The 11,633-nt window shown below is 44.0% G+C and overlaps 1 protein-coding gene across 1 annotated transcript in view; it reads right to left on the bottom strand.

Annotated features, from left to right (window-relative positions):
- LOC134442649 (uncharacterized) overlaps positions 1-2,641 on the bottom strand; it is a gene marked incomplete at its 3' end in the record, with an annotated part of 6,070 nt that extends 3,429 nt beyond the window's left edge. Inside the window, exons 1-2 of the mRNA XM_063192695.1 lie at positions 2,468-2,641; positions 2,139-2,320 (exon numbers count right to left, since the gene is read on the bottom strand). Coding sequence (XP_063048765.1) covers positions 2,139-2,320; positions 2,468-2,630 — 345 coding nt within the window. The remainder of the gene's footprint in view (positions 1-2,138; positions 2,321-2,467) is intronic.
- Between the last annotated feature and the right edge of the window lie 8,992 nt (positions 2,642-11,633).

Here is an 11,633-nt window from a genome sequence, read left to right as displayed (position 1 = left end):
AGGGATAGAGATATCAAAAATAAAACTGCTCATCTCTGCCCCAAAAGGCAAGCCCGCTTCCAACATTTTCTGTGAGAATGCAGTCTAGTTATTATTATTATTATTATTATATAATTATAAGGGGGGGCTCCTGACCAGTTGTACTTAGGGCCTCCAAAACCTGAGAAGCGGCCCTGTTATCACCTGCATGACAAGCGTGTAACTCAATGGTACCGCGTCCTGGTATAAGAAAGGTTAAATAAAAATAAAATTATATGAAATAAAGATATTACCCTAGTAACAGAGAATGTTAAGAGAACGTTTGACTTTTGGTTCTCTAAAGCAGTGTTTCCCAACCAGGGGTACGTGTACCACTAGGGGTACGCGAGCACACCTCAGGGGGTACACAGAAAAATGTAATAATGACAAATATATTGAGTGTAGTCACATTGGGATAGAGGAACAGAACATGAATGAGGACGAGGGGGTACTCATCATATGACAAAATTGCTTAGGGGGTACACAGGACAAAAAAGGTTGGGAAACACTGCTCTAAAGGTTAGGTTTATAACCAAACCAAAATCTACCGCTTAGAAACGTTCCCTTTGGTTAAAGTAAAAACCAAACAGCCATTGGTTCCGGTTCGGTTCTAGGTACGTTCTGGGCACCTACATTTTTGGTTCTGTTTCTGTTCTCACTTGGTTGGCAGGGAAGTTTAATTTCTGTTCCCAGAACGGGATATGTGTGGTTCCCATTTCGTTCTCTTGCCGTTCTCTCATCGTGCCTTTATTGCTTATCATGTTTCTTTCCTCACTGTTCCCATATGGTTCCTATAACCGTGATGGTTACATTATATGTCTGATCATGTCTGGTTCCCTAGATGTACTCCTTAAGTTCCCCCAACCTGCATGCATGGCAACTATTTACTTCAGAGCTATGATGAATGTCCACCCGATTAAATCACATACCATCACATATCAATAACAGTATTTCCTCCAAATTTAATTGTGTACATTTAACATCAAACATCATTCATTTAACTTAACTTTGTTGGGTTGATCTAAGGTTTGTCTGTTCACACAACAACAGAAGATGATGAAGTAGTGAGTGATTGAAACATTTTGAGAACTTGTTACACCTTTGCTGCTCACAAGCAGTCCCATCACAACCAATCTGTCCATCAGCACCTGGCCACACCTAATTACTAAGGGCTGGTATGTCATGATTCAATTATTTCTTGCAGCTGCCAAAAGCCTTATCAATCTGGTCATATGGTATTCTTGAGCCTGTATATAAACCTGGACTGTCACAGTGTTCTAGTTGTTTGCCTGCCTGCCTGTTGGCTAGTTAGCATGGCACAGCATAGTACTTGCTGGCCTACTTTGTAGATATGCTTTGCAAACCAGCTAATAGCACTTTAGGCTATGGCATTTATTAGCTTGTTAGCTACATCTTGTGCCTTGCTTTGTGAGCTAGCCAGTAAAAGCACTTGTTGCCTTGCTTGCTCCATTGTGCACTTGATGTAGATGAGTTTCTTTAAAATCCTCATTGAAAAAGCAATTGGATATTAATCCTCACTAAAATGTATATTCACACGAGCCCAGCAGACATTATCTTTCATTGAGGTACAATACTGCACAGGTCAATGTATTCAAATTAAATCTCATGTATAGAGAGCTCTAAACAGTACCTCAACAGAGCAGTATGGCAGAGTGCTGCCATGCTAAGGGTGTTTCGGTCATGGTGGAGGATAGGAGGTGGTACAGTGGTACATGATCAGTGTACCTCAATTATGGAGAAGGATAGGGGGGCAGGACCAAAGCACATTATAAACAAGGTTGGGGGAACATCGGGAGCACGTCTAGGGAACCAAATTTGCAACAAGGGTAAGGGAAGCACATGGGAATGCCAAGGAAACAAACATGATATCAACAGGAATAAAGGGATGGTGAGAGAACGATGAGGGAACGGAATGGGAACCACATATATAACATTCTGGGAACCAAAATTTAACTTTCCTGCCAACCAAGTGAGAACGAAAATATAACCAAAAATACTTTCTGGGAACATAACCAGAACTAAACCGGAACCAACGGCTTGTGTTCCAGGAACCTTCTTGGAACAAAAAAATGTTAGAAGGGTATTATTATTAGGCCTACCTGCATGACCAGCTTGGTGGAGTAGAAGAAGAGCAGCAGTGAGGTCGTCCACAGCACGCAGAAGCGCAGAACCAACACCGCCACCACCAGCACGGAGTAGGTAACGCCCAGAAGACAACGGGGATCTAACGCAGTCAAACCCAGCCACAGCGCCAACACACACTGCTGTAGTAAACTCTCAACTATAGCACACACACACACACACACACACACACACACACACACAAGACTATTAGCTGTGTGCATTGCTGTTATCACTGGGTGTGTGTGTGTGTGTGTGTGTGTGTGTGTGTGTGTGTGTGTGTGTGTGTGTGTGTGTCTGCTCGTACCTGCTAATGCCTCTATGATGGTCTCGCTTGCCGCTCTCCTGTGGCCGGCTTTGGCGCGGCGTTCACTCAACACGAGCAGCAGCGTGTGGTAGAAGATGGTGAACACTCCCAACACATTCGCCAACCACCACACAGCCACACGATGTGCCATAGACAGCTCCATCACACACACACACAAACACACAAACAAACACACACACACACACACACACTAGCACGCACACTCACACACCCAACACACTCGCCAACCACGACACACACATATCAGGCAGCTCCATCAGACACACACACACACCCAGTCACACACTCTCACAATCTCAATACATTCGCTAGCTACCACACACACACGCACTCTCTCTCACATACACACACACACTCACATTGCGGGAAGGACAGAAAAGGGTGTTTCACTGGTCCCAAACTCTCCACTCCACATCAACCCTTCAAAGGCAAAAACACATCAGTTGGCATAAGCTAGCATCTCCATAGACACACATCAGTTAGCATCTCCACAAACACAGCAGTTGGCATCTCCACAGTTAGCATATATAATGTCTGTATGTTAATTCATCTAGAAGTCATCTACCTGTTGTTAGCATAGTTATAGCACAAGCTCGAATCTCTACAAAAGCAATTAATATGCAATTTCCCTATATCTTTTTGAAGTAGGCCTATTATTTATGTATTTATTTTGAGCACCTGGGCAATTGGAATTATGTAGATTAATGTGATCTGATATCTCTCTTTTTCAAATTCAAACAAACTAACAAATAAAATAAATAAATAAATCAGGACTTCGCAAGTCACAATAAAAACACAATCTGGAATATTTTTTGTTTCAAAACTGATTATTTTGATAAAGAGTTCTTAATTTAATACAGCTAGAGAGATCATCTGGCATCTATCCATGGCATATTCATTGTCCTTTTACAAGAGCCATCCACATAGCTTATGATTCAAATTATTTCCCCAATCATCTAGACCAACCATTTGTATGGACATCACCAAGTCTTTGAAATTTCAAATTCATAGAGAGGATTGGCACAAGATGCTTCGCAGGTGAAGAACATGTAGGCTACACTATATACAGAACAAACTACAGGGATAGACTAAATTCACGATGCAGTGTAGGCCTATACGAAAACGATTGGGAGTCAAAACCACAAAATATTTTAGCAAAAGGAAAAAGTAACCACGCCCTGACGAAGGCCAGACGGCTGAAATCGGTCTGCAATTTTTTTTTTGTCTGTATACCAGATAAAGGTTTTCTTAAAAATTATAACTACAACCTTGACTTGGAGGAGAGTGCTTTATATATAGTCACTCAATCATTCTACGAGGACAAAATATTTTGTCGGAAATGTCTTTCGTTAACACGGCAACCGCTCCATCAGGGTCTGAAAACACAAAAGCCTCCTTCTATTCCAGATTGGGGTTGTTTTGAAAATGAGCTGGGTTGCCTCTCCATCTAAACGGCTTCACACTTCTTAAGATGCTCAGATTGTCATTTTCACAATCATCCTTGTATAAAAGGCATCAAAAATAGATGACGAGACGCCAGTTTTGCCTCTTCTGCTTTGATCGTCACCATATAAACGTAGCCCAAGACTAAATCCAGCGGTTTATTGAGTTCCAGAGCTCCAGAGTAACTTTTCAATGCTAGCACGTGCTAAGACGTTTGTACTCTGATGCGCAAACGTTGAAATGGTCACTCAAGTCCAATAAACTAAAGAATTGAAAAGTTTTATAAATTGTTTTAGATTGAAATGGAAAACTAAAATAGACACTTTGTGATGAGATATTTACCTTGATGTAAATGACAGATATGAATGCCTCCAGAAGCATCAGTGAAATCGGCAAAACAGTCTATCTGGCCATCATACTTATACCCTCTTACACCTGCACAGGTGTGTGTGTGTGTGTGTGTGCGTGTGGGTGTGTGTCTGTGTGTGTGCGTGCATGTGTGTGTGTGTGTGCGTGTGCGCGTGCGTGTGTGTGCATGCATGTGTGTGTGTGTGTGTGCGTGCGTGCGTGTTTGTGTGTGTGTGTGTTTGTGTGTGTGTGTGTGTGGATTACCACACGATGCCCAGCACAGACCCATCTGATAATCCAGTGGCCTTCCTGTGGGCGAGACACACACACATTTCCATGTGGTTTTGCAGCTAAATGAATCTGACCACAGAAGCTTCCTTCTCAGGTGTGCTGGAAGTGTGTGTGTGTGTGTGTGTGTGTGTGTGTGTGTGTGTGTGTGTGTGTGTGTGTGTGTGTGTGTGTGTGTGTGTGTGTGCATGCATAGCAATGTGTGTGCCAGACAGTGCGTGTATGGGTGAGTGATTTCATATAAGCATACTGTGTGTTCAACATGGTATCATACAAATAAAATAACATGGCGACTTGAACCATCTATTACATTTGTGCATGACGACTGCAAGTTAACTCATGCTCCACGATGCCCAGTGACAGGTTAGGTTTAGGCATGATTTTGGGAAGGGCTCTATTTCTTCATCTCCTTTGCTTGTTTAGCTGTTCTTGGCAAAAGTAAAACAGCAGAGCCGTTGTTTCACTGACAGGTTAGGGTTAGGCATGGTCTTGGTCAGGGCACAGCAGAGCATTTTGCTTTTAACAACAGAACTTTGCTGGCACAATATGCCCCCCATATAGCCTGCCTGCAGCCTACCACACTGCCCTCTATATTCTTCTCCTTTCTCTTTTTCTCTTCTCATTCCCCTTTGTTGAAGTCTCCAATTCTCCCCTTGTCAGGAGCGTCGCCATACCTATTTTACAGGGGCACGTGTTATAGTTATTTTTCGTAAGAATTCATTCCCCATCTGTATTGGCTGTCGACCTGAAGAAGGTTTTAGTAAAATCACTCTTGAAAGGTGGAATTCGCACTGAGGGCGGGACTGCCCGGAGGCCATATAACATGGCACCGAAAGCGCAAACACTAACTTAAAGGTTTCTTCGGCTGTGAACTGCTGCCCGACTGTGTTCTGCTCGACCGTCTGAGTTCACATGTCCTCTACAGAAGTGTGCCGGGAAGATACGACTTTCCTAAACGTTTTCCACGGAAATTTGAAGAGGGACTTCGACCACGCCGGACACCTAACATGGCGTCAACGTGTGGCGATGGGAGGACGGGTGAAGAGGAGACACGTAAGTGCATCTCTCACTGTGGTTACCCCATCTCGTCAAAAGACCCTCATCTCCTCTGTGTGGTGTGCCTCGGCATCCCCCACGCCCGGCTGGCACTTACCGGGACAACCTGCAAGAGATGCCGCGGCATGAGTTCAGACATCTTGGAGTGGCACCTAGCTGCGCTTAACAGCGTATGCTGGTGCTAGCAACGAGGCATGTTCTGACTCTGAAGAGGAGACTACGGTAGAACCGGAGGAAAAGGAAAACGACCAGTCGCTTACCTCTGAACCTACCCCTCTGGACCCACATCTGCGGCAGGAGGCTCAGTCCTCTGTTGACCCGCCAGAGTCGGTAGAAGAAGAGGAGGGGGTGGAGGAAGTGGCTTTGGAGGAACCCATCGACGTTCCCGCGCATCTCGAGACTCGGCGGGCTCCCACTTCAGCCGCCCACAAGGGGCAATTCCCAGACACGGACGGCTTCTTCAGCGTCTTTAGGAGGGCTGCGCAATGGTTGGATGTGCTGTGGCCGACACCTCCCCTGCCGCGGCGTAAACGTCCTATGTCTCCGGACACTGCGTTTCCCGACTTCCCGGCCGAGGCACACAGTGCACCACGGTTATGTTTGGAGTAGGGCGCACGTGCCTATGCGAAGTACCGTGCGTAATGCGCTGGATGCGCTTTTGCCAATAACTCCAGCTTCGCCCTTCATATGAAGGGAAAGGGTTATCTCACCTCCAACCTCTCCCTGGCTGGGCCAGAGAGTGTCTTGGCCCAGAGAGCGCCTCCCCCCCAGCTGAGGAGCTTCACGCTTCCATGGGGCTGGAAAGAGAGCGCATTAACTTAAGTCGGGCATACACTGTGCGATATTTTCAGTCGTGTGTATTAAGCTCCTGCTCACACTGCAGAAGGAAATTGCGCGATTTAAAAGTTAATATCTCACAACTCACGTCCTCACACTATACGAGCCGACGGTCAGATGCGAGCAGAATGGTCCGGCTGTGCGACACGACACGCATGGTTCCCGGGGCTGCAGAGGAGGGAACATGCGTACCTGAGGTGGAGATGAGGACGCGATCAAGAGTGAATCGCACGGCCCTATTAACTTGTGCATGTGTAGTGTCAAATCGGGTTGTAGCACTGCATTAACTGTGCGATTTAGTCTCGAGGCACGACCAGAATTTCAAACAGTTTTGATTTTCTTGTGACCCTGCGATTGCACGATCGTGAGGCGAAATCGCTTGTTGTTACCCCATGTACGCTGCACGATGCGAGACTCACGATTGACCGGCGATTGAGCAAGAAATCGACCCGCCTCTCAAAAAGTCCTGCGAGTGCCAAATCGGGGCAAAAGTCGCACAGTGTAAGCCCAGCTTTAAATGCGTCTGGTCTTTCAGATAGTGTCATAAGAACTATTCAGGGCTTTTTCCACTAGGTCCTTATATGACCTCAAGTGGGCCGTGTTTGAATGTTGGTGTACCCAACGTGACATCCTAGCTTTCCAATGCTCGGTGCCCATAGTCTTGGCATTCTTGCAGGAGCAATTAAATGAAGGCAAGGCCTTCTCTACCCTCAAGGTCTACTTGGCTGCCATTTCAGGGTGCCACGTTGGATTTGGTAACAACACCCTGAATGCGTTTTAATATGTGACCTTGCCTCCTCCACTTGCTTCTCGTCATGATGACATCACTGACAACAGCATTATATATCAATATCTTGCACAAGCTCAATTGTAAAGTCTTTTTCTCATTTGCAATTGGGATGGTGAATGAAAAACAGTCCCTCAAAAGTTGTTGTGGCGAGGCTGACAGCAGGGAAACTTTATCGTTTTCTCCACGGAGGAGGGGCCGGGAGGCGGGACGAGGAGACAAGCACAAGTGGAGGAGGCAAGGTCACATATTGGGATGTACCCCCTGTGTAGTCACCCACTGGTGTGTCGATTCATGAAAGGCGCCAGGCGCACACACCCAGTGGCGAGACAGACAATGCCCCCTTGGGATATCGCCCTGGTGCTGAAGGCTCTATGCGCGTACCCCTTTGAGCCTCTCCAAGAGGTGAGTTTGCGCATCCTATACATGAAAACGGCACAGTCAATTCTGCCTGCATGCAGTTTGCAGATGGTTGTTCTGAAAATGAACCCAGCGTTCACGGTTACGTGGCGCTATTCCGACATGTCGCTATTCCGACGTTAATGTCTATTGTCGGAATACCGACACGTTTTCCACCGTCCGCTGCTATTCCTACATGCCGCTATTCCGACATTTAGCGGCATGTCGGAATAGCGCTATGTCGGAATGGCGGTTGCCCCCCAGCGTTCACGCCTAAAATTTTGAACGCCTTCAGTTGTGAGCCCGTAGAGCTTCAAGCTTTTCATTTCAGTCTGCGGAGCAGCGACGCCAGCACAACTTGTGCCCTGTGCACGTATTACATGGACAGGACTCTTTCAGGAAGACTGAGCAGCTGTTTGTGTGCTTCGCTAACCCCTCCAAGGGACTTGCTTTGTCCCAGCAGAGACTTTCCAAATGGCTGGTTCAGGCCATCCTGCTGGCCTATGAGTCCAGGTGCGTTCCTCCCCCCGCTCAGGTCAGGGTGCATTCGGCGTGTGCGGTCTCCACATCTTGGGCCCTCTTCAGAGGTGCCGCGTTTTTGGAAGTGTGTAGAGCGGCTGGCTGGGACCGTATGGACTTATGAAACTTTGTCACAGAAAACAATGTCCTGTGGTGTGACATCATATTTTTGGTTAATTCTGTGGATAATTATCTATTGTTGAAGCTCCGGTACATAAATTGTGACTTTAGACCCTTAAGAAGCCAATGGCAAGGGTGGATTTTAGGTTTTTCTCTCAGAGTTCTTCAATCAATCAATTATGTTTTGCTACCACAAGATGTATTAGTTTTGTAGTCCTTTGGTGTGACAGCAATATAATACATTTTGACAATAGTGTATATATTTTTTTTCTTATGTAGATGTATGAAAATGCATCTTACTAAAGGTGAAATTGTATTTCAGTTGGCAACGACATGGCTTTAAATTAACTCAAAAGCTCAAAAGTCATATGGTGTGATGGTAAAAGTCCTATGGTGTGACACTTTGAAGTATCACACCAAAGGACAAACAGGTCACACCAAAGGACTAGATGTCTGAGAAATAGGTTTTAAAACAACTGGTTGTACATTTTTTTGTTTATTTTGTTGTTTGACTAGATAAATATTGTGTATTCAAATTACTTATTGGCCATACTTTATTGGCCATTGGAATGTATACTTTGATGCATTGTTGATGAATATTTGCTGTTGATTCTAGATACTGTCAAAGGATATAAATGTCATTAATGGTGCTTTGAAACCATAAAATACAATGGTAACAGTGAAGGAAAGATGAGTGAAAGAGTATAGAGAAGTATAGATGAATAAAGTATGCTGTGGAGAGCTCAATATAGCATAAATGTACTGTCCAGCTTGAGATACCAAACAGGCACTGGCCAAACACACTACAGGTTCAATGGTGTGACAGTCATAGCATACCTACAAAGAGGGTGAGGTGTGGTGGTCATGCCAACGTCACACTTCAGTATGAGTCTTATGAGCTCTGCAGGTTAAATTCGGACAATTTTGAACATTTAAAAAGAAAGATATCCCTATATTTCCTCAAAGGTTTCTAATAAGCTCACCTCTAATGGGGAAAAAATCCTTAAATGGTTATTTCTCATTAAATTAAGTTATTTAAAAAAAATCAATAAATATGAAGAGTGTAACAATGTTCATAAAACTCCATCAAGCCATTTCTACATTACTTAATATATGTATTTCTTAATGTCACACCAAAGGACATATTTTCAGCAAATTGCTTTTCTCAACGTAAATAAATAATCAATTAATAGACCAACATTGTGACCACTTGGATTTTTTGAAAGATGAATTGCTGCACTATGTAGACATATACTTTTTCCCTCATAAACAATGTTTTGTAAAAAAACAAAAAAACGTTTTTTTTCTGCCTAACTGTCGTCTACCCATATGTTCCCGGTTCTTAGAGTGAGATGAGTTAGCCATCTCTCTACTTTACCCGAATCTCCACAGCTGATGAAAGCGTGACTATTAAGTTAGTGTTTGTGCCTTCGGTGGCGCGTTATATAGCCTCCGGGTGGTTCCGCCCTCAGCCCCAATTCCACCTTTCAGGAGTGATTTCAGTAAAGTCTTCGTCAGGTCGACAGCCAATCAGTTTTATTCCCATAGAAATGGCTCACTCATGTTCAGACCATTGGAGGTCACTATAAACAGACAAATACAAATAATGAGCAATACGGCCAGTGTGTGTTTCAACCGAATGTTTTGGTGATTGAGTTGCAATGAGCCATGAATACAAAAAGTCAACATACAGTATCTCGGAGAAAACACACACGCGCGCGCGCACACCAGGGCTTGACACTGACACCACCCCTGCCAACCAGCCAAATGTTGGTAAAACTTGGCAGTGGCTAGTAATAGTTTCACTCAGTTTCTTCATGTTTTATTTATTTCCATGTAATATGCTATGCAGTCATCTTCTTGCTTTATCACCTCATATTTTGATGTTAGATGTACAGTAACATGATGAATGTCATGATATCTCTCCTGGCTTCTGTCTACAAGCTTAATCACTTTCAATTATCCCTCACTCTCCACTCTGCTCTGCCTAATTGCTCCACCTGTTCTCACTCTCTCACCTCATTGGCCATCCAGCTGCACTGCATTCCCTCTACTCGTTAACCTCTGTATTTAAAGCTCTGGTTTTCAGTTCTCCTTTGTCAGACCGTCTGTGAACTTCACTCCTGTGACTCCTGTTTCCTGGCTACAACTCTGACTCCTGTGATTGAACCCGGACCTGATTGCAAACCTGCTTGATCTCCAGCCCCTGACAACCCGACCTGCCTTCCGCTCTGCAAACCTGCCTGATCTTGATCCCCGGTAAACCGATCTGCCTTTCTGACTTTACGACCACGATTACTGCCTACCCTTGCCTGTACTTCTGCGTTCATTGATCTCTCCTGTTGTGTGTGTGACCCACCCCCCCCAGGACTCCCGGACCCTCCACCACCATCGGATGCTTCTCTGCTGCTGGGACACACACACACACACAGGTTCCCAAGACTCGCTCTCCCAACTCCCTTTCCCCAAAAATCAATAAACTTTCAAATCGTGACGCATTTGTGGTCCTCTTCTGTCTGGTCCGTGACAATGAAGGAATATCAAATGTGTGGCTAATACAATGGCTGAATGGCTATAGACCCCGAAAAACCGCTAGCCACAGTGGCCATTAAGTGAAAATGTTTATTTCAAGCCCTGACACACACGCACACGCACACACACACACTTTTATTTCTATCCTTGAGGGCCACATCAAAGGACTCCCATTCTCCCAAAAATTGTCACTAAAGAAATGTTTTTGCATTTTTATTTTGTCATTAAAGGTACGAGTATAATTTTAGACAATTATTATTGACAGAATATATGAAGTCCATTTATTTGCAGCACCCCCCCACACACACACACACACACCAACACACATGCGCACACATTTGCTGTCTATTAAATTGTTATACAATGATTGAGGTTAAACTTTCAATAAATTGAATTCAATGTCTGAAAAGATAAAATACCGTTTATTTCTTATTATCCTTCATTTCATATTCTATTTTCTTGAACAACTCTTTAAATAAGCAGAGAAAATATACAATAATATACAAAATATAAACCTTTAACCATCACCTACATGTAAGAAATACATTTGAGCCCAATTGTATGGGGCAAAAGTCTAAAATGGCTCGATTCAGTGTGAGTATAGATTTTATTGATGGATTTTATTGATTGGATTTTTGTTGATTCACGGCCCAGTCTAGAGGACAATGCATTTTTCTACATGAATTAAAAGTCAGAAACTTAATGAATTAAGCAATGCTTAAAGGGTTTTACCGACAACTAAATTAAGTAAGTTCCATGTAATTTAGTTTTTTTCATCCCATATTGCACAAGACAGAAAAAGTACAAAAAAACACA

The sequence above is a fragment of the Engraulis encrasicolus genome, unplaced genomic scaffold (genome assembly GCF_034702125.1).
Source record: "Engraulis encrasicolus isolate BLACKSEA-1 unplaced genomic scaffold, IST_EnEncr_1.0 scaffold_193_np1212, whole genome shotgun sequence".
In the NCBI taxonomy this organism is placed as follows: Eukaryota; Metazoa; Chordata; class Actinopteri; order Clupeiformes; family Engraulidae; genus Engraulis; species Engraulis encrasicolus.
This window is presented reverse-complemented; position numbering and strand designations above follow the sequence as displayed.